Raw genomic sequence first — 24036 nt, 5'->3', positions numbered from 1 at the left:
TTGAATCAATCGGTGTATTCCATGGTTAATTTATTTTATTTTATTAAATGTGTATGCTACCCAATTCCCAGTCTCTTAAAAAATTGTTAAAAAATTGTTAAAACAAATAACAATGCAAAACTACAACAACAACAAAACAAAACATCAGAACAAAGCTTCTTCTGAAAACTCATGGATTCCCAGAATGTAAATGGTCTGGTGCATGACTAGCCAGCCCTCTGTCGTATCTTTGGGAATGTGAATCCTCATTTGTTCTTAAAAATCCACTCCCCACAGATTTCCTAGAAGGAAAAGCCCCCCCCCCCCCGCTTCTTAATGACTGAAGCTTCTCTTATCTGAAGCCATATCCTTCTTCTGAGGTCTCAGGAAATGGACTTCTTTATTTTCTTCTCACTATGAATTAGACTGATCCTAAAGACTCAGTAGACTGTGATCTCTCAGGGAGCATCTTGCAGTTAGTATTTAGCAAGGATTCAAATGCTATTTTTTTCCAGTGAGACTAGGCCTTTTAGTTTAAATCTTCTTGACCTCGTTGGGTGTAATGGTGCTTCTTGTCTTAGCTAGTTTGAAGGGCTGCCACTGGGTCTCGGGGCTGCACTTCAAGTCTGAGCTTAGGTATGAAGCAGTGGTGGGTTTCAATTTTTTTTACTACCGGTTCTGTGGGTGTGGCTTTGTGGGCGTGGCATGGCTTTGTGGGCGTGGCTTGGTGAGTGTGGCAGGAGAAGGATACTGTAAAATCTCCATTCCCACCCCACTCCAGGGGAAGGTTATTGCAAAATCCCCATTTTCTCCCAATCAGCTGGGACTCGGGAGGCAGAGAATAAATGGGGGCGGGGCCAGTCAGAATTTTTACTACCGGTTCTCCGAACTACTCAAAATTTCCACTACTAGTTCTCTAGAACTGGTCAAAACCTGCTGAAACCCACCTCTGGTATGAAGCCCTTTTCCTTAAAGTTTAGCCTATGCAGCTGCTTCCCTATCTTTTCTACAAGTGCATGCTTACTTAACATTTCTGTATTATTACTAGCAAATTTTAACATTCTCTGCAGAGCCCTCCTTTTCAATGCCTTGCCTTACATATGTTCCATTCCTACACAGAATTCTTGAAGGCTGAAGAAGCTTCCACCCATTTCAGGATTGTTGTTTCTCACTTGTAATAACAGTGGACAGACACAATTTCATCCTACCCCCAGTCTCCCACACCCCCATTTCAGCTCCATCACTCTTAAGCAGGTGATTGTTTGCATCAGAATCCTCTGACTTTGAGTGTGAAGAGCCATCCTTGAAAGCAACTTTGAAAGCACTCTATGATCATTCCTCTTGGAATGTCTGCAAACACTGGGAGCCTTTCCTGGAGGATTTCTTGACCAGTCATAGAGATCTGCTAGTAGTTGTTGACAGAGTGGCTCTTCAATTTCAAGGTCTGAGATCTTTGTTCACCATTAGTTAATGATAACAGCATTGATTCCCGCTACTAACTGAACAGAACTACAATAGATATTTTGAAAAATAATGAAAAAAAGAGTCGGATGACAATACTGTATTAATTAATTTATTTTTAAGTGAAAAATGAATGGAAAATTTAAAAAACCAAGGAAAACCCCGAGAGTCGTTCCTCTTGCTCCCATTGACTAACTAAGCATTGAAATTGTTCTTTTATGAAAAAGGGAGAGAAAATTCTATTTGCTTAAATAATTATTAGTGTTGCCTGCATTCTTGCAATTCTTCTCCAATAGCGAACATTTCAATATTTATCTGAAAATGGGCAGAGTTTGATGTTTTGAGGCCGCAGGTATGAAGTTGTAAGGTGGATGTATCTGTACGGTGAAAAAAAAGTAGAGTGAAACTCTTGCAACAGAAGCAGGAAGAAAAAGCAATTTGGCCATTTGCTTTGAATAAAAGGAATTTTAAAAGGTGATAGCCTTTCAAAAGGTTTAGGAGTGTTGATCAACTGTTTCAAGTAAAAAATGAATATGATTCAAATTCAAAGAACACTACCTTGAATGGAAGATCAAAATCACAATTTATTCCTTGCATACTTTCATGGATAATAAGAATCTCTCAGGTGTGCCTGTTTTCACCTTAAAATCACTTTTGATTAAACAGTGTTACTATCTTCCTGCATCTTGTTTTGGTATCTAGCTATGCATTGTGTCAGTATAAAGCCTGGTTAAGCAATCTAATTATGTGAGCATGTACAACCCTTGTCTTATGCAAGTGTCCCGGTGGTTAGGTTAACCTTCTGTGACCGTCTAATGCATTGGACTCAAATTCTAGTGATTGAAGATGATGGGAACTTTAGTCCAACACATTTTGGGAAAGTCTACCACCATGGAAGAAGTGGGCTATCAGGGATAGAGCAAGAGTCTGGTTAAGAGGGAAGCTGTACATTTTGTGAGGTTAAAAAAATTGGAAAGCACAAGCAAGAATTAATCAGGAGGATAATAAAGTTGGTTTGGGGCAGCTGGAGATTTTACACTGAGCCGCTCAGAATGACTCAGACTGAGTCAGACTAATGGATCCACAGTGCCTTGTGGGATGTGCCATTTAAGAATAGTGAACTCAGCTTCCCATGAACGGTTTTTATTTATTTATTTTCAAAATTTCCATTTTAAAGAACACGACAGTTTCCTGTCTTTACTGAAGTACATATATGGCACTTCTTCTTGTGCCATATCTGTCATTGGACGTTGACGATCATGTTGGCGATCCTATTTTTATTAAATTAGGTTTTGCTGCCATTATCATGATTTTCCGGGGAAATATATAGTTCAGTAGTCTTCCCTTTGCTTTCTACACCGCTGTGCACATGCTATTCAAGTGGCTGCCACCACACCATGTGCTGTTCTTCTGAAGCCGTTCCCAACATCTTCAGTTAATACTGATGAGCCAGCTGCCATAGCGGTTATCAAGTCTGAAAAAGATAGCTTATTAAAAGTTTGAAAAAATACAGTATTGAAAGTTCTATATAAGCTATACTATACTTTTAAAAAGTTTTTGGCTAGATTAGGGAAAGGACTTTGCGACCAAGTGTTCATAGTTGTTTGTAGCCTTATAGAGCAGTGGTTACCAACTGGTGGTCCGTGGATCACTGGTGGTCCATGAAAAAAATTTGGTGGTCCGCAGAAAAATTATTTGAATTTTTTATATTGCACTAAATCAGGGGTCCTCAAACTACCCCTGGGCCGGATACATGCAATGAACATTTGTGTTGCTGCAGAGAGTCTCCACATTCGGGGTCTTTTTGTGTGGGTCGGAGGGGGGCAGAAATTCTGACTTGGGGTCTGCTTCAGCCTCCTGGTGCAGGGCTTTGGGCGAAGGCTGGAGGAAAGTGCCACTGGTGACAAAGAGCCGGAGAGCCTTGTTCCAGTGGGACTGCATCATGGCCTGGAACTGGCTGACTATCTTAGCCCGCTGAGCCTCCAGGCACCGGTACCTGGCCTTGCACTCCCACAGGTCTTCCCTCTGCTTGGAAAGCCTATGCTCATAGTCCTCAGTGAGGTGCTTCTACTGGGCCTCCTTCTTGGTCAGATCCAATTTGAACTGAACAAGCTGTTTTGTCAACTCTTTCTCATGGTGGCTGCTTGGCTCCAACAACTGCTTCCTGTTGGGGCCATAAGGAACCTGGGCGGGCAGGAGAGGAGTGGGTGGGAGGTGCAAGTAGATGCTGGTGAGATGCCCCTTGATGTGAGTGACATTGAGTTGGCCATGCCCACCCAGTCACATGATTACTTAGCCACACCCACCCAGCCGGTCATTAGACAGATCATATTAATGGTCCGCGGAATTTAAAATTATGAATTTAGTGGTCCCTGAGGTCCGAAAGGTTGGTGATCCCTGTTATAGAGGATGAAGAGTTACTAAATGTGTCTCTATTTGTAATGAAAGTTGGAAGTAACTTCTTTATATATTTTTCTTTTTCTATAATGTATTCTTCCTTTTTCTTTTTCTTCTTTCTTTTTCTCCTTTCCTGTACTTTTGTAGTATTTTTCTATTCCTTTTCTCAAAGTTTAGTTTGTATTCATTTTTACTAATGTAATCAAAATTCTTAATATATTTATATTAAAAAGTTTTTAACAGTCTTAAGTTTTCACATAAAGTCTCCAAAATCTAGTGAGGTGCTTTCCAATGTCCAGCAAGGTCACTTGGGAAAACAGTGGAAGTTAGTGACAGTTCAGTGAAATAATGTAAAATTTTGAAATTCTTGGGCAAATTCTCAGACAATTGCCAAATGTCATGAGATTATTTTTACAAACTCATGAGGTAACCTTTCAATTTGAAATGTCAGGCCTTTATTTATTGATGTGCAACATTTGGAGAATCTAGTTGATAGATGTCACATTGTTCACTAATAAGATATGTCACTTTCTTTCTATGGGTATAGTTGGAGTCTTTGTTAACATGGTGCCTTCTAGTCTTCAAATCAGCATAAATTGTATTAGAATAGAATAACAGAGTTGGAAGGGACCTTGGAGGTCTTCTAGTCCAACCCCCTGCTTAGGCAGGAAACTCTACACCACTTCAGACAAATGGTTATCCAACATCATCTTAAAAACTTCCAGTGTTGGAGCATTCACAACTTCTGGAGGCAAGTTGTTCCATGGATTAATTGTTCTCACTGTCAGGAAATTTCTCCTTAGTTCTAAGTTGCTTCTCTCCTTGATTGGTTTCCACCCATTGCTTCTTGTTCTACCCTCAGGTGCTTTGGGGAATAGCTTGACTCCCTCTTCTTTGTGGCAGCCCCTGAGATATTGGAACACTGCTATCATGTCTCCCCGAGTCCTTCTTTTCATTAAACTAGACATACCCAGTTCCTGCAACCGTTCTTCATATGTTTTAGCCTCCAGTCCCCTAATCACCTTTGTTGCTCTTCTCTGCACTCTTTCTAAAAGTCTCCACATCTTTTTTACATTCTAGCGACCAAAACTTAATGCAGTATTCCAAGTGTGGCCTTACCAAGCCATTATAAAGTGGTATTTACACTTCAGGTGATCTTTTTTTTTTTAAAAAAAAATTGATTTATATGCCGCCCTTCTCCGAAGACTCAGGGCGGCTTACAATGTGCTCAGCAATAGCCTTCATCCTTTTGTATATTTATACAAAGTCAGCTTATTGCCCCCACAAACTGGGTCCTCATTTCACCTACCTTAGAAAGGATGGAAGGCTGAGTCAACCTTGAGCCTTGGCGAGATTCGAACCCTGCAGTAATTGCAGGCATCTGGTCTTAATAACCAGCTTAATAACAGGGTGCCTTAAACCCCTGTACTACCAAGGCTCTTGATTCTATCCCTCTGTTTATGCAGCCTAGAACTGTGTTGGCTTTTCTGGCAGCTGCTGCAGACTGCTGGCTCAAATTTAAATGGTTGTCCACTAGGACTCCAAGATCCCTCTCACAGTTACTACTATTGAGCGAGGTACCGCATATACTGTACCTGTGCATTTTGTTTTTCTTGCCTAAATGTAGAACTGTACTTTTTTCACCATTGAATTTCATTTTGTTAGATAGCGCTCAATGTTCAAGTCTGTCAAAATCCTTCTGTATCTTAAACCTATCTTTCGGAGTGTTGGCTATTCCTGCTAGCTTGATGTCATCTGCAAATTTGATGAGTTCCCCATCTATCCCCTCGTCCAAGACATTGATGAAGATGTTGAAGAGTATTGGACCTAAGAGTACTGGGTATTGGTATTGTGCCACTTGCTGAATCCTTCTACCTTGTGAACTAAGACAGTGACTGGGGCTGTCCTTAAAGTTTTAATGTAGTGTAAGTGGTGCAGTGGATGGATTTTTCTGGCATTGTTTCCCCTCTCAAAGACACTTGCTGATGGGAAATACAATTACCTGCAGCTCTCCTTAACATGCTTTTGGCAAGTGAAGGTTTCTGCTTATGTTTAGTTGCCTGTAATGGTTCATACTTGGACAGATAAAGATTCAGACTGATTGGTAAACAACCAGCTGGAACCCCCTTTTTATTAGCGAAAAACATGCCAGTTTTCTAGTTCAATGGAAGGCAATTAAAAAGAAAATAAATAAATTTCTATTTTGATGTTGTTTCAAGATACATTGTTTTTTTGGTGGAATTCTTGCAATCCTATGCTCATTTTTTTTCTTCAGTAAGCTAATGGGAAATACATGCTAAAAAGACTCCATGAAAATTGTGCTTGGGAAAAAAAAAATCACATTTGGATTTTGACAAATACCAAACAGTTTGACACTACTTTTCAAGCTGTCTAAGTGACAAGTCAGAGATGCAGAAGGACTCTTTCTGTGACCTATTCCTTGGGTTATTCTAGAAATAGGTCTGGCAGTGTTTTGAAAGAGCATTAAATCTTCATCCCATAATTGCCTCACCAAGAAATCATAGAGGCAAAGGAGAAAGTTGGAGAAAGATCTAATCAGAATGCCAGTTCTGTATTTCACAAGAGTGCTAAAACTCATCCTAAAGAAAACAGGACTATTGATTTTAAAAAAATAACATTAAACCTGTAGGTATACTGTACATATAGGTGTAGATATAGATTTATGAAACCTGCATAAAATATGAGAAGTGGTTTGGAGGCTAACCATCCGCCACTACTTTGGCAAATGTTTCTGGGGCAGCCAAGTATTCGGTCTCTCTTGCAATCCAAGCTAAAATGCCCATGAAAGGAAGTGCCTATTGATAGAAGAGCACAGTGTCCCACAGCAACTGTTTGGGCCATCAAATGTTAATAAATTGTCCTAGACTGGAAAAAACTGTGTCAGGAAAAGGAAAACCATTTATTTATTTATTTATTTAATTATTTCTGTAAATAACGCAAAGCGGCTAACATATCCAACACACCTTCTTACTCCTTTCCACCCCCCAGAACAACAACCCTGTGGGTTGGGCTGAGAGCAACTGGCCCAAAATCACCCAGCTGGTTTTCACAGCTAAGGTGGGACTTGAACTCATGGTCTCCGGCTTTCCAGCCTGGGGCCTTAACTACTAGACCTAATTGGTTTTAAATCAATTTTAAACAGCCAAACAATTTTCTCTCTGTTGTATGGATGAGACAAAGTCGACGTAAAAATGGTTAGCAAGGCTTGTTCAGTTTGAGGGACACGAGAATAGCCTGCATGTGTTCTGGCAATTGAAAACCTTCCTTTTTAAATAAACCTTCCATTTTGTTGGCTCCTCATGCATGTTTATTGCTCCACACCCCCCTTTGCCTTTTTAGTAATGTTATGAGAGAGTATTAATTTTAATTTTTTCTTTTGTTTATTTTAAGTATTTAACTATTATATTTTAAGAGCAGAAACTCCAATGTGCATTTTGTATATATTAATAAAATCTTTCAAGGTCTTACTGAACTCTATTTATTTATTAAAATTCTATACTGCCCAGCTCATCTAAATTGGACAGTTTACAACATCATAACAAAACCATATAAACGCACGAATAAAAACAGATTAAAAACAGATTTAAGAACAAGTTACAACTTACAAGTAAAAATAAAAAGTCAAAGTTAAAAATTCAGAAGGTTAAAAGCTCTCATCTCTCCTAAGAGGAGTGCAGTGCTGATTGCAAAAAGCATATTTCAACATTTATTATAGGTAACAGAATCTAACCATCTTGAAATCAGATCCTGGGGTTTCTTCACACTTTTCTATGATCAAGTACTAAAACTGGAGGGTGGAGATACAAAAAGATATGCTGAGATGTGATTCTCAATAATTATGAGAAGAAGAAGAAAGAATTATTCCCCATAGGATTATTTCCATGCTGAAGATGGGTGCCCACTTCTCCATGGATGTATATGTATATATAGATAAAAATATGGCAAAAATACACATGGTGCCTTTGTGAATCCTGTACCGCAATTAGAATGTCAACTCTGCTGGGATTGAACTATAAAGGTCTGGGTGCAGTTCTTCACTTTACTTGACACAAACCTACCAGGCTAGTATAGTGGAGAACAGTCGGCCCTTTGAAGAATGAATCAGCCTTAGATGCCCACAGGGAGTCACCTGACTCCTGAGAGCCAATGAAAGAAAAGAAGGGTGGGTCAGTTGGGTGGGGAGAGATTTGGGTTGGGGGAGTTGGCTGGAGTCCTGGATGAGCAAGGCTGGAAACTGAATTGTTTAGTTACAGTTACATATAGGCTATATAAATTTGATTTAAAAATAATTCATAAATAGTAGGAATTGTGTTCCAACTCCAGATCCTGGAGCACCGAGGAACTACCAGAGGGCTGGAAAAGAGCTGATGTAGTTCCTATCTTCAAAAAAAGAAAAAAAAAATGGATCCAGGAAGCTACAGACCTATCAGCCTGCCTTCAATACCTGGGAAGATTCTGGAAAAGATAATCAAGCAATGAATATGTGAATACCTAGAAGCAAACAAAATCATAACCAAAAGCCAACATGGATTTGTCAAAAACAGATCATCCCATACAAATCTTATTGCATTCTTTGACAAAGTGACAAAATTACTGGACCAGAGAAATGCTGTGGATGTAATTTACTTGAACTTCAGTAAGGCATTTGATAAAGTAGACCACAACCTACTACTTTCTAAAATAGAAAAATGTGGGTTAGACAGCATCATCATCAGATGGAGTCGTAACTGGCTGACCAATCACACTCAACGTGTAGTCTTCCATAGAAGTACATCTAATGTACATGGAAGGAAGTACGCAATGGGATACCCCAAGGCTCTGTCTTAAGCCCAGTACTCTTTAATACCTTCATCAATGATTTAGAGGGGATAGATGGGGAACAGGATAGGTGAAGATTTCAGTCTTCTGGCTCCCTTGAGGGCTGGTGAGAAAGGAAGAAAATGGCTTATAACAAAGGGGGTGAATATGGCATCAAGGGGACTTTTCTAATCACTGTTCCTCCTGTGGTGTAGGTCACCTCGGAGTTGAAGGGCCTTTTCCCTCATTATAGATAATTTCCTTCTTTCTCACTCATAGCGCCTAAAGTTCTTCACACAAAGCCTTTGCATTATTTTTCAGTAGTTGTTAGATCACATGATTTTTTATTCTTATTTATTTTTCATAAAATTCAAACTGTGCATTAAATTTGGGATTGTAACCAATTTGGGATAAGGACGCGGCTTATGCAAAATGCCATGTATTTTGTTATTAAAAAAATAATAGTAATAATAAGGTCTATGTGTTCATTTTTATATATTTTAGTTTGTATAATTTATACTGAAAAAATAATACTGAATGGAAATACAGGTGTCTTTTTCCCAGAGATTTTCAAGTGACGGCAATAGCCATCATCTTAGCAGAGATGCTGATAGAACAAAGTTTCCATTTTGGTAAGGAGTTGGAATAGATACGGCCCGATATTATGATTCTGTAGTTGAGAAAGTGTATTATGATGAATTTGGAATGATCCAGAATCAGGTATGCTACCTTGAGCTCCTTGCTGGAAGGACAGCAGATATACAGGCTATCTTTGACTACATACTTTTTTTTTTTAATAGAAAAATGGTGCTGAGAAAATGTTTTTTTCTCCTACTGAGAAATTGGACAGATTCTTGAAGGATTTCTTTCTTTTATTTCAAGAAAAAAAAAATCAGGAATGGGTGGTGCAGTCATTGGGTGTTTTTTTTTCTGGAACTTGCTGAAAAGAATTATCTGCCATCAGGTTTAAGAAAAAGAGAGGGATTAGAATGTGTCTTAAGGCATTATTTTTCCTGCAGGGCTAAAGAATGTCAAAGAAACTTGCCAAGCCCTACCAATACAGACAGTAGTCATAGCAGCACCTAACCTCCATTGACAGAAGGGTGATGCAGATAATCTGGGGTTGTCTAGAGTTCACAGTCAGACACTTTAGCTCCTTTGGGGTGTGTTTCAGGGAAGGTCAGTTTCTGGCACCGTGCAAGAGGGAGGGTTCGAAGCACACCTAAGCCCAGGAATAATAAAAAAAATTTTTTTCCACTCCCCTCTCACCCAAGCCAACTCTCTGAACAGATAAAAGGGAAGATTCTCACCTTGCTGGGATAGGGGCTCACTTGTATTCCGAACTGGGAATATCTTTCTTGAAAAAGTCACTGCCACCAGCCAACTATCCCCTAATCAACATGTCTCGTCAGTCTTTTGGGATAAGCGTGTCAGGAGGGAACAAGGGATTCAGCTCCAGCTCAGCTTGCTTCTCAGGTGGACAAAGAATGAGCTTCAACAGCGTTTCCACAAACCGTGGATGTTCTGTTCGTAGTGGAGGCGGAGGGGCAGCTTTTGGCAGCAGAAGTCTATATAATCTTAATCAAGGGGGCAACAAGAGAATCTCCTATGGTGGAGTTGGCAGTGGCTTCGGTGCAGGTTTTGGTGGGGGTTGTGGCCAAGGGGGTGGAAGCTATGGAGCTGGTAGTGGCTTTGGTGCCGGTTTTGGAGCTGGTAGTGGCTTTGGTGGTGGCTTTCCAGCTTGCCCACCGGGAGGCATCAAGGAGGTGACTATCAACCAGCATCTCCTGCAGCCCCTCAATTTGGAGATCGATCCAGAGATCCAGAAAGTGAGGGTAGAAGAGAGAGAGCAGATCAAGACCCTTAACAACAAGTTTGCCTCCTTCATTGACAAGGTGAGACAGTTGCAAAAAATAATAATAATAATTTCCTTATTTTTCTAAACCTTTCCTTACTTTCTTTAGCATAGTAGTTAAAACCTTATAGTTCATGGAATGTATGAATTGCTTTAAAAACAGTAAACTTCAAGATACATGGAGTGATTTTAAAAGCTTTACAGTTAATTATGTTGTCACTAAATCTCAACTCCTTGTTTTATATAGTATATATACTTTGGGGAGGGATGATTAAAATGTGGTTCTTGAGGGGATAATAGATTTTTAGAAATGTAAGAGAATAAGAACAGAAATGAAGGAGAAAAAAAAACATCTTTGCTGGGCATATCTACTGTGATTAAACCTGTAACTGTCATGGTTTGTTCACTCAAAGAATTCTGGGAACTGTAGTTTGGTGAAGTGCTAGAAATTCCCAAAGATTGCTTTAAACCTAAAGGCAAAATGATACTACTACATACCAGGATGCTGGGGAGAAATTTGACTATCAGTCTAGTTGAAATGTATGCTATTGGTATGCTATTACTTTGCATCTCATGCTATTTTCTTATGCTGTCAGAATTAACATGCAGTCAATAAGACATCAGTTGAGAAAAGACAAGCCAATAAGAATCAGGAATTATAGTTGTCCAGTAATCATTATGTCAAAGGGCAGAATAGTAGATAGTATTGGACTTCAGTTACAGGATGTGTACTAGATATATATGTAACTCTTAGTTAGGCTGCAAATCACTAACCATGTTCATTAACTGTTCATTCACAGTAGTGATAGCACACATGGTTGTTCTTTCCATTGACTTTTATTTGCAATTTCAGTACTCTTATCTCTCAGCCAACTGCAAGGATCCTATGGAAGAATAGGAAGTAAGACCTGTAATTCTAAATATGAGGGGTGACCCTGATTGTGAGCCATGCAGGGGAAAATACAGAAAAAAAACAAACATCCAAAATGGTTTGGAGAGAGAACTGAAATTAGTGCTACTAGATGCAATGATTGTGCCTTTGTGGTAGATCTGGATTAGCAATCATTGTGAGTGTTCTATGGAAGATTTAGAGCTCCTGGTTCCTGTGGTTTGACTTATTTGGAGGCTTAGTGGTATGAAAACTTATTTTAGAGATGCGGTTGTTATCATCAGACCGGCAATTTCAGGAAAAGAGAATAACCTCACTAGTATAAAAAAGAAAAGCACATTTTTTTCTGCTGCAGAAAGTATTTTAAGACCATGGTTGCCGACAACATGTGGCATGATTTTAAATTACTTTTAGTATGATAATTGCTGTGTTGTGCCCAATACTTTAGCTACTTTGTCCATAAGTCTTGATATTAATTTTTATCATTAATAGAAAGGTTATGAGAACTTGCTGATGTGATTTCAGGCTAGATAGTACAGATATGTACATGTAACACACAGTCCCCCAGACCATTAGTTGACTTACCACATGTTCTTTAATTCAAAAGGCAAGAAGAAAAAAAAACTTAGATGATAAACTCTAAGCATGCAAAGTACTTTTGCATTAGTTACTGCATTGCTTATCTGCAATAAAATGTTTAATCTCACCAAGCTGGTAAGGAATCTTCTTCATGTGGGAATCTTTTGTAGGGTCTAGTCAAGAAGACTGCCCCAAGGATTGCATTGAGGTGAATGAGGCTCACCTGTGAAGATGTATGCAAATTTTGTAGTTGAGAACTTGCTGGTGTTGGAGGCAGATATTGATAGACTTGTTGTAGTGGAGTACAGTAAGTTAGTATATTTCTTCAAAGGTTTCATTGATGTAAAATGAGCAAGTCTTTCACATTCCATACTTAAGAACTGTTACTGATGTAGTCTCCTCAATATTCTTTGTTTTAATATAGATAATAGTTCAAAAGGCACATTCGCAGTGGCAGTGAATAAAATAGCACATTATTCTGTATGGCGTGCCTATAATGAGAAATCCATGCAGAATTCTAACATTTTCCATTGGGTTGAGGAATATTTATCTACTCACTGCTGCCTGGGTGCCAATCACTGACTGATGAGACTTGGAGTCTATCAGTAAACAAAGGTCCATGTTCTAGAGAGACAGTGAAGAGGACTGAATTCCGACACTCAGTATACTAAGAATTTGTAGAAATAACATTTCTAAACAATCCACTCTGAATCATTCTAGAAGGCAAAGAAATAAAATAATATCTTAGAATCAAATGCTTAAAAATACAGAGGTATCCCTGTTATATACAACCTATCAGAATATGACTATATAAACCTTTTGTTCTGCTTTTCTGCTCTCTGCTCCATTCTTTTTTTTAGGTTCGTTTTCTAGAGCAACAAAATAAAGTATTGGAGACAAAGTGGAAACTCTTGCAAGAACAGGGCCAAGGCACTGGCGGTCAAAAAAATCTGGATCACTTCTTTGAAGCTTATATCAACAATCTAAGGAGGCAGCTGGATGATCTTCTGAAAGAGAGGCGCGGACTTGACTCAGAACTGAAAAACTTCCAAGATCTTGTGGAGGATTTCAAAAACAAGTAAGGGAAGAATTAATCCAAATTAATAGTTCTTGATATTCTTCCATATAAATTCATGAAAATTGGGTTTCGTTAGATAAATGTCTGGTACTACTTCTTCTGTCTCATGAAGAATCTGGAACAATCTACTCATGACATATCAAGGGAGTGTTTTTTCTTTACAAGAGGATCCATTTCTCTAAAAATGAGAATCATTTTTTCCTCCTTCTTTTCAAAGCACATGCTTAATTATCTACCACATGTATTAGAAATACATGCCTGTGAATAGAAAGACATATCTTAGCTCATCTCTCTCCTTCCTTTCTTCCTTCCCTATATATATTAGTGTGGGCTACATTCACCAAATCCTACGAATAATCTGTTTCATGAGACATTTTTCATCTTGGCTGCTGCGCACTGTCCAGTTTTTAGGGAATGTATATAGCCGTGATGGCGAACCTATGGCACGCGTGCCCAAAGTGGCACGCAAAGCCATTTCACCTGGCACGCACAGCCTTGCCTGTTTGTCTTCCAGGTTTCTGGTGCACATGCGCATATGATGATCAGCTGTCCTTTGTGTGCGTGGCAGTGCCGAAAACCGGTGGACATATGCGCGCCGGCCAGCTGATTGTCGGGTGTGCATGCACATTAGGACCCGGAAGTTCAGTTTTTCTGGAGCACAGTCATGATGAGGGCACGCGTGCGCATGTGACATTTTTGAGCGACAGGTTCGCCATCACTGGTATATAGGATTGGGGAAGGCTTGCTTCTTTAAAATGCTTATAATTTAGACCAATATAATATGGTTAAATTCCAGAATTTTTTTAGTATAGCATCTTTTGCTTCATATTGCTCAAAACATAAATGTTATCTTCAGTTATAAAGTAATGCTATACAATAGCCCAATCTTGAAAAACCTATGTTTCTCCACATCTAGAACAGTGTTTCCCAACCTTAGCTATTTTGAAATGTGTAGACTTCAGATTTCCGAATTCTTCAGGCAGCATAAACTGGAGAAACGCTAATCTAGATGAAAAGATTTTAAAGTATTTTGATTGTTAGGACATTTTAGATGTCATGGCTAATCCTAATCCACTTTCCATATCTAAAGAAAGAAAAGTAAAAAAGGGGATCACAAATATGGAAAAATAAGCATTTTTGATTTCTTGGTTAAATATTAAATTATTATGATTGGTCAATCAGATTATTATTATGGTTTATCACACAGTCCACCAATGTTTACACTGGATTTGGTATTTTTATACACCTATTGAGTCCTTATTATTATTATTAACTCCAAAGTAAAGATTATTGCAAGGGGGGTGCAATGGCTCAGTGGTTAAAGATGCTGAGTTTGTCAACTGGAAAGCTGACAGCCCAGGTTCAAGACTTGAGCTCCACGCAATGGGATGAGCTCTTGTTCTTGACTCAACTCCTGCCCACTTAGCAGTTCAAAAACATGCAAATGAGAGTAGATTAATGGATACCATTATAGTGGGAAGCAGTGGTGGGATTCAGCCAGTTCCCACCACTTCGGGAGAACCGGTTGTTAACTTTCTGAGCAGTTTGGCAAAGTGGTTGTTGGAAGAAATCATTAAGGAAGAGAACCGGTTGTTAAATTACTTGAATCCCACCACTGGTGGGAAGGTAACAATGTTCATGTGCCTTTGGCATATAGCTGTACTGACCACATGACTATGGAAAATATCTTCGGACAACACTAGCTCCTTCGGCCAAGAAGTGGAGATAGCACTGTGCCCTAGATTCAGACATGACTGGACAGGGAAACCTTTACCTTTTAAAGATTCTTAAAGAATTTGGAATAGTTTGGAAAGTATGGATGAATGGATGATACATTGGAGACCATAGTATCAGACACGCAAAAGGAGAAATGTAACCTTTCTTTCTCTTTGTCAGATATGAAGAAGAGATTAACAAGCGAACTGCAGCAGAGAATGATTTTGTGCTCTTGAAAAAGGTAAGTGCTTCAACTGCAATGGTGGAGGGATGAAAAGGAAAATTGGTTTGAGTTAAGGAGCCGCTGATTGTAACCATAGGCTCAGCTGGTTGAAAGTTTTAGGATATTCCCTCAATGCCCTTCCCATTAAATTATGCTTGACTTCGACACTGTTTGCAGTAAATCCTACTCCTTCTTTATGCGTTGAGGGAAAAAAGTTCTAAAATGGTACCTGTAGGAGATGACCAAGGGAGGGGAACAAGCTTGTCATCAGTTTGGAGTCCCTTCACACCCAGAAGTATCCAGCCTTCCTTGAATTCCTTTGACTTTTATCTGCCACCAATTTGCCTTGACTGTTAGTAGTTCAGATTTTTGTTTAGAGATAGCATGGAATAAACTTGTATTAATTTGAACAACCCTGGTTCCTGATTTCTTGTGCCTGATGATATCATTTTCCTATAATATCCACTTCCATGCTGCTGCTTGTAAAAGATTTGTTTGAGCACCAGATTCACTATTTTAGAGATTAATATAAAATAGCACTGGCCAAGAGTAACTATACTGTCTAGGAAGTTGAAAATCTCCACAGCAGGTAATAAGTAGGGGAAAAAAGTAAGATGCTATTAGTTGATATTGATAAGACGTATATCTGCTTTTGATGTTTGGTTAAGAGGCTTAAATGCTTTCATGCCAGACTGAAAGTTGCACTTTGAAGGAAGACACGAAAATAAAAAACAGAGAATGGGAGTCTTTTGCTACCATTCCCATTTATCCATGAGCTCTTACAAATATAATTTCTATGTAATAGAACAACGTTCCCCGCTCCTTGTGTTGTGGTTTAATTCTGAAACTACCATTTTTAGAAGAAATACCACCCTTCTTTGAATCAAGGTGATTTTCATTCTCTTCAATATCAGCTGTGCAGAAGACTGAACCATCTTCTGTTTTTTCCACCCCCAGGATGTAGATGCTGCTTACATGAACAAAGTGGAACTGCAGGCAAAACTGGATGCCATTACAGATGAAATCAATTTCCTGAGGTGTCTGCATGAAGCTGTAAGTAAATATGCTGATCACTAATACAAGTAACATGGCATGTGATAGAGTCCTTGTTTACACACACACACACACACACACACACACACACACACACACACACACACACGCACACACATACACACACACTTTCCAGAGTTCAAATATGAACATGGGTTTGATGCAGGGTGAAATCCAGCAGGTTCTGACAGGTTCTGGAGAACTGGAAGTGGAAATTTTGAGTAGTTCGGAGAACCGGCAAATACCACCTCTGGCTGGCCCCAGAGTGGGGTGGGAATGGAGATTTTACAGTATCCTTTCCCTGCCATGCCTACCAAGCCACACCATGCCCCGCCCACAGAACCTGTAGTAAAAAAAATTGGATTTCACTACTGGTTTGATGTAGTGGTTAAAATGCTGGAATAGAACCTGGGTGGAGATGAGCTCTGCCTTGACCTTATGCATGGATGCCAGCTAGTTGACATTTGACACACATGACAGAATTGTTATTGTGGGGAAAAAAAAGCATTATGTGTACCATCTTGAAGTGACACAATAAAAGCAAGATATAACAAAAAACAACAACAAATACATTGGAGAAAATTAATATGTTCAGGTTGGATTAACTAAACTGATTGGATTCCCTTTGCAGGAACTGAACCAGATGCAGCAAACTGTTTCTGATACCTCCGTGGTCCTTCAAATGGACAACAACCGTAACTTGGACTTGAATAGCATCATTGCTGAGGTTAAAGCTCAATATGAGGACATTGCCCAGAAGAGCCGGGCAGAAGCAGAATCTTGGTATCAGGGCAAGGTGAGCTTTCAAGTGTTCATTCTTTTCAGGTGTTTCCAATATAGAATAATCCTCAGTTGAGATACAGATATGTGATATGCAATAAATCCGAATAAGCTCTCTTGAAGTGCTTTGACCACTGAATTGTGCACTCTTAGGAAACAGAATAAACAGTGGGTGGAAATTAAAAGCTGCCTTATACTGAATTAGCCCATGGGTTTATCAAAGACCTGAAGCATCCTCTTGGGAAAAGTCTAAGTGGTTGCTAAGAGCTGACACTAACTTGATGACATATAATTACTCAATCAGTCAATGGGTTTATCTGGCTGAAGACATCTTCCACAGTTTCAGAGACAAGCTCCTATTTGTAGAAGCTCTGCATTGAACCTATGCTCCTCCGCTGCCAAGTACTAAAATGGCAAAAGGTCTTTTTGGTCAAATTGGCCAATGATCCATCTGCAGTACTTCAGAAAGTTGTATTGTAGACAAGCCTTGTTTGAAAAAGTGCACTTGCTATAAACACATCCATTCTGGAGACAGCTTTGTAAAGATATCACAGCTTTGGGGAAACCTTAATTAGTTGGGCCTTGCTACCAAAGATTTTCAGATGTAATCTTTGACCTTCTCTTTTTTTTGGTGGAATGCTAGTATGAAGAACTGCAGGTGTCAGCTGGGAGACATGGTGACAGTCTACGTGATACCAAGACTGAGATTGCTGAGCTGAACCGGACAATTCAGAGGATGCGTGCTGAAATAGAAAACGTGAAGAGACAGGTAAGGCCAGAAGATTTTTGTAGGACTAACTTGAGCCACGGTGGCACAGTAGTTTGACTGCAGTACTGCAGACTACTTCTGCTGACTGCCGTCTGCCTGCAATTTGGCAGTTCAAATCTCACCAGGCTCAAGGTTGACTCAGCCTTCCATCCTTCCGAGGTGGGTAAAATGAGGACCCAAATTGTTGGGGGCGATATGTGGACTCTGTAAACCGCTTAGAGAGGGCTCTAAAGCACTGTTAAGTGGTATATAAGTGCTAAGTGCTATTGAGGAAGAGGAAGTTTCTTTAGAATTTCCTAACGTGTAAAAACATCGTTTGGTTAGCCTGAGCTAGTGTTGATGATGCTTTAATTGCAACAGTGTGAGCAGAATATAAAATAAAAAAATGTGTCAAGCAAGAAGATACAACCTCAATGTTCTTGTTTTCCATAAACTACAGTATAAGTTTCCTAGTGCATGATAGCATTTGTTTTCTCCTATAAGCCTCTTGGACTATGGAGTACCACTATGATATATTTTCTGATGGTGCCAGTGTCCTGCAGGCCTGTAAGAAAATGGCAGAGAGGAGTAGGGACACAGTTATAATTGTATTTGTATTTATGTTGGTAGTTGATGGATAACTAAGGCACCAGGCTGGAAAGTTGGGGACCATAAGTTCAAGTCCCACCTTAACCATGAAAGCCAGCTGGGTGACCTTGGGCCAGTCACTCTTTCTCAGCCCAATTCACTTCACAGGACTATTGTTTGGGGAAAACAGGAGGAGGAAGGTATATTAGATATGTTTGCCACCTTGAGTTATTTGTACAAATAATAAAGGCAGGGTACAAATAAATAAATGGACCCAGGAAGAAATACTTTTGCTATCTTCACTATACTACAGAAGTTTCCTTTATCTTTCAGTGTGAGAAGCTGCAGGGTTCTATTGCAGAAGCTGAAGAGCGTGGTGAACTGGCAATCAAAGATGCCAGAGAAAAGCTCTCTGAACTAGAGGAAGCTTTGCAGAAGTCTAAGGAAGAGATGGCCCGTCTCTTGAAGGAATACCAGGAGCTGATGAACGTTAAGTTGGCACTTGATATTGAAATTGCTACCTACAGGAAATTGCTGGAAGGAGAGGAGAGCAGGTGGGTGAAATGTAAAATGTAAATGACAAGTATCCCAAATCCCCATGAAGAGACAATATAGGAATAGTGGTGGTGCAGTATAGGAGACAATATAGGAATAGTGGTTAGAATGCACTATTGCAGCCTAACTCTGCCCATAGGCAAGAGTTTGACCCTGACTGGCTCAGGGTTGACTCAGCCTTCCATCCTTCTGAGGTTGGTACAATGAGGACCCAGATTGTTGGGGGCAATATGTTGACATTTTTAAACCACTCAGAGAGTGCTGTAAAGCACCATGGAGTGGTATATAAGTGCTTTTGCTATTGATAATGACAAAAAATTATGACAAAATCTAGCACACGTTCCTTTTTTATCCTGGCTCCATTTGTTAACTTCTGGAGTGTGGATTCAGTATGCCACTCAGAAATCAATGCAACTTTAGACCCAGAGAAAGATTTATTGAGTCCTCTTCTTGTGAAAAATCTGGCTGAGTGCAGCCCTTTGAATGCTTCAAGATGTTTGTGTCAAAGAAACAGACTAAACCTAAAGCTATGTTTTTCAATCTCAGCAACTTTAAGATGTCTGGATTCCAACTCCCAGAATTCTGAGAATCAAAGTTTACATATCTGAAAGCTTCTGAGGTTGAGAAACATTGACCTACGGGGAATACATACTACAAATGTAGATGTCCCAACTCAGATAAGGATTTATTTAAGCATAGAGGCATGGAGAGACGATCCACTAGATGTTTTTATCAATGGCTCAGAGTCATGGCAGAGTAATATGAGATTAATAACTGGAAGGATTGAAATAATAATCTTGAATTATTTCCTAAAAGTTATAAACTTACTGACCAAGCAAGGAGGTTGCAATACATTCATTGTAGTTCTATGGCAGACTGCACTAGCAAAGTTTAAAGGGATTTCTTTATACTGATTACATATTGATTTTTTTTTAGCATTTTATATGATTGACCAACTGAACATAACCATTACTAACACATTATAAATACCACTTTTCCTTCACAGAATGTCTGGAGAGTGCCAAAGTGCTGTGAGCGTCTGTAAGTAAAACTAGTTTATTTTTTTTTATTATAATCTACTTTTCATAACTAAAAGAAAAATCCAGAATATGCATGGCGGCAAAGCTGATTTTTGTTGAGCATCATACAATTGTCATATTCATCTAAAACCCATCATAAGTCTAGTCTGCAGGGGAATCTAATGCAAAGTTAATGTAATAATTTAACTACAGAAGTTTGCAATACTGCAGGAGTAGTACTGCATTAATTGCCCTTCATGAATTTATGAAATACAACTGCTAGCATTCTACATGATCAATAATGAAGAGGAGCAATAGTGAAGTGATCAACATCTCGTGGGCCATGGATTCTAGTAATGACCTTTGCTGAAAATGCAACATTTTATTTATCTGTTTATATAGCCAACTACAATATACGTGTTTATGGTCATGGTGCTGAATCTCTTTCTCTCTCTCGCTCACTCCCTCACACACGCAATGTTTACAACATGGCTGTTTGGTAGCTTTATGTCTACGTGTGAATTTTAAAAACATTAAATCTGACACCAAGATACAAGTTTGAGGTTTTCCCTCCTCCCCCTTTTTTTAACACAACAAAAAGTGTCAGTTGAGCTTCATGCATAGACATCAAGTTTTACATCAAGTTCCTGGGAAAGAATGTCTAGGACAAATCAGATTTCCTTGCTGTTTCCAGCCATATTCAACATCATGGTTGTTTTCATTGTAACCACGAATGGAAAGTGTTTGCTTTAATGAAACTTGTAATAATCTTAGCTCTTTTTTCTTCCAGCTGTGATAGGCTCTTCCATGACTTCTGGCGGAGGAATGGGTGGTAGCTACGGAGGAGGATCATGCTTTGGAGGAGCTTCTGGTGGATTTGGTGGAGCTTCTGGTGGTTTTGGTGGCTTCAGTTCTGGAAGTGGAAGAGGTGTATGCAGCATAGGTGGTGGAGGAGCCTGCTCTGTAGGAGGAGGAGGGTATGGAGGAGGATATTCCTCTAGCTGCGGAAGTGCCATTGTGAAGAAAACTACCACCTCCTCCTCTTCCTCCTTCATGAGTTCAGGCAGGAAGTAACAAGTCACAGATGCAATGACAGCCTACTGCAAAGAAACATTCTTCTGATGATCTTCACCAACCATACCCAACCCAACCTTGGCATCTTTCAGAGAAAAGAACTTTGTCTCTTACAACCACTGTGTCTGTTTTCTCAAAAATATATCTAGGTCTTGCATTCTTTGTCCTTGACTCATTATTACATTTCATGCCCAAATATCTAACAGAATGAATCAGTCATTATAACAAATGTAAAACACGTTCAGGCTATGTTTGCATAAACTAAAATTACAAACATAGTTTCACTTCATAGAAGTTTATGTCATGTATGCATGCTTATGTCGATCAATACACACATTGTTGAGTGATAGGAGTATAGATTCTGTGTTGCCTCGGCAGGGAGAATCATTTCCCTATTTCCAAAACTCTGGGATTTTTTTTCTTGGTCTTTTTCTCCACGGTCAGCTGAGGAAGGCCTGGAACAGGTTTAGATAGGAGTGGAAAAGTTTTTGATTATCGTGCACAAAGTGTAGGTTCTACCTAGCCAGAGTTAAGTGCTATTTTAGGGCCTTATCATTTCAGTGAAAAAAAATTAAGCACTTATTGTGAGCATGTCCATTTAAGAAAAAAAAAAATGTGGGATCTTCACAGATTTAACTTTGTCTGAATTATGCCCCGTTTTCCTTCTTCCTGCCTGCCTTCTTTCCTTTTCTTTCTTTCTTTGTGGCACTGAAAACCTCTTTGCTCAGTTTAATTTTTGAGTTGATTCTCTTTCATGGGTATATGACTATCTGCATCTCAATAAAGCCTCAGTAAAGAGTGTGTCAGCGTGTTCTGTTTTTTATACCCTGGCCTTGTGTCATGAAAACTCTACTGCAGAAGTAGAGGCCTCAACCCCTACAGTGGGAACCTTTGAAAATGTAGCCAAAATGGAGGCAGACTCCTCAGAGCTCCTGACATTTTCTATGAGTCTATCAGGTGTGTCCACAGCAAATTAACTTGCTGAAAATCACTGCACCTTCATAGTACAGATGTCCCTAAAAGTAACTGACATGGTTATAATAATTCAAATTTCAATAATATTTTAGGCATTGAAAATGTTCAGAATCTTAAACTAGCTCCAATTTTTAAACTTGATTTTAAGGACTACTTTAAAAGTAGGATACTAATTTATAATCTTGGGCAATCATGTTAGGTATCAACAATCCACTCTTATTATATTTGTCTTCCTCACACTCTAAACCTAATAGTCTCCATAATCTATGAAAATTGAAACAACCCCTGCCCCCCATCTTTAGAGAGTACTGAGAAGACAGACTGCCATATAGTACTGAAGCCACAGCAGTAACACTTGTAGTATGAGGCCAAAATTCAGTATTCATGATGTTTCATTTAAAGTTGCTGCATGTATTTATTTCAGGAGGTGCCAATCCTCCCCCAGAGATTGTATTTTCTTTGTTCTACAGATGTTCTGAAGTTACACGTATATGAAATTGACAGAATTGACAAAAAAGTGATTAGATTTTGATGGGAAACAATTTCAGAGAAGCAGCTTCCCATGTGAAACCAAGGGGTTTCTTGTACAAGGATTAAGTCTTCCCATAGAAAGGCTACATATGAATTCGCCTACATTATGTTCCAAATTAAACCAGGGATTAATGCAAATTGTCTTTGTGCATAACGAACGGTGTGCTGCAAGAACTTAATGAAGGGTCCTTGGTGCTCTCTGAGCTTGGTTGTTTTCTTGTAGATGTTTCATTACCCAAATTAGGTGGTACCATCAAGGACACTCTCTCCCTGGTCTATTTTTTTCATCCATGGCAGGGGAGTGGGGTAAACCAGCTGTGCTTATGTCATGGTTGGGAAGGATTTGCCCTCTGAACAACATTGTCAGAAAATAGAGCTCCTCTTTTCCAAAAGCTGAAGTATTAGAGTGTCTCTAGAATGCCTTAAATTGCCATTGGATGATCTAAGTGGATTTAAGTGCATGAGAATGTGTGAATAGCTAGTTTTTGTTTCCCTTGAAGTGAGAAGATAATACTGCATCTGATTCAATATCTGCTGAGAGGGGTAAATGAAAGATAATCACTTTCATTTTGCAATTTGATATTAGTAAGTACTTAACCACCCACAAATAGAAATGAAAGATGTACTGCTTCCCTCAAGGAATTCCTCCCAATCCACTAGCTTGACAAACTTGGAGTTATGTTCCTATCACAGCAGATACCCACAGCATAGATGATCTGATAATCAACCAGGCCAACAAATAGCAGTAATGCCATAGCAAAACTCTGAAATGGGAAATGGGGCAATGGAGTCATTCTGCTCCCTCTCAAAACCCACACAAGAGAAGAAGGGGCACAGATACGCATACATCCTTAACCTAAGATGCACCGTGCTTATCAGGGCTTGATCATCCACACTGAAGCTGAGACAAATACTAAGGGAGTGGCACAGGCATACTTTTAACACATCTTTTCAAGTTAATGAGCAATGGTGTAGGCTGAATTGTGTAGAGAAGGAATAAGGTCTCATATTATAGTATAACTGGGGCTGGATCATGGAGACATGGTTTAAGGTTACACAGAAGGGCTCAACAACCAAGCTTCCCCAGAAAATAATAGGTGAGAAGGCACCAGCAAAAAATCCAATATCTGTACTATTGTGTTTGCTGAGCCTATGATCTAATCGTCCTTGCTATTACTTTTCTTCTTCTTTTTGCTCTACTCTAATTGTATCACTGGCCTCATTCACATTGTCCCATTTTTAGTTTCCAAATGCTAAATAGCTCTATGATAAAATCAGAAACTCACCAAAGAGCAATTACAGTATATGCCTAGGAACAGGATTTGCAACCAAGTACCGTTTTAATTTGCAGGACACACTTTTGACTGCAAAATTCTGTATATACTGGCTGCAAAACACAGACAAATTTTAGCTAGAGAAGGTCTGAGATGAAACAGAGAATGCCTTTAAGGCATTAAGGAGGCACTCTTGGCACTTGCCTCCTTCCCTAACACTTGTCTGATTGCTTTATAGAATTGTCTAGACTTTTTTGACAACGAATCAATAGCTTGGTTTTAATTCAATGTGAAGAAACTATTTTATCTTAAATTAAAAGTATCTCTGCAGCATCTGGATACAATAGTCCAATTCATCAAATGGGACAAGACCTGCTCCCCTCCTCCAGTTAGGTTTCTCTAGCACAAAGCTAAAGCTAGAGAATACACATCTGTTTTCCAGCA

The 24036-nt window shown here is 39.2% G+C and overlaps 1 protein-coding gene across 1 annotated transcript; it reads left to right on the top strand.

Annotated features, from left to right (window-relative positions):
- Positions 1-9688: 9688 nt before the first annotated feature.
- LOC117662714 (keratin, type II cytoskeletal 4-like) lies at positions 9689-21613 on the top strand. Its single transcript, XM_034412254.3, has 9 exons — positions 9689-10550; positions 12839-13056; positions 14953-15013; positions 15953-16048; positions 16680-16844; positions 17472-17597; positions 18498-18718; positions 19726-19760; positions 20529-21613. Exons 1-9 carry the CDS (start codon positions 10056-10058, stop codon positions 20810-20812), a joined length of 1701 nt encoding a protein of 566 aa, XP_034268145.2. The 5' UTR covers positions 9689-10055; the 3' UTR covers positions 20813-21613.
- The last annotated feature ends 2423 nt before the right edge of the window (positions 21614-24036 follow it).

The sequence above is a fragment of the Pantherophis guttatus genome, chromosome 2 (assembly GCF_059756535.1).
Source record: "Pantherophis guttatus breed Tessera chromosome 2, ASM5975653v1, whole genome shotgun sequence".
Taxonomy (NCBI): domain Eukaryota; kingdom Metazoa; phylum Chordata; class Lepidosauria; order Squamata; family Colubridae; genus Pantherophis; species Pantherophis guttatus.
The sequence above is the reverse complement of the archived record's forward strand: the minus strand, read 5'-3'. Positions and strand labels throughout refer to the sequence as shown.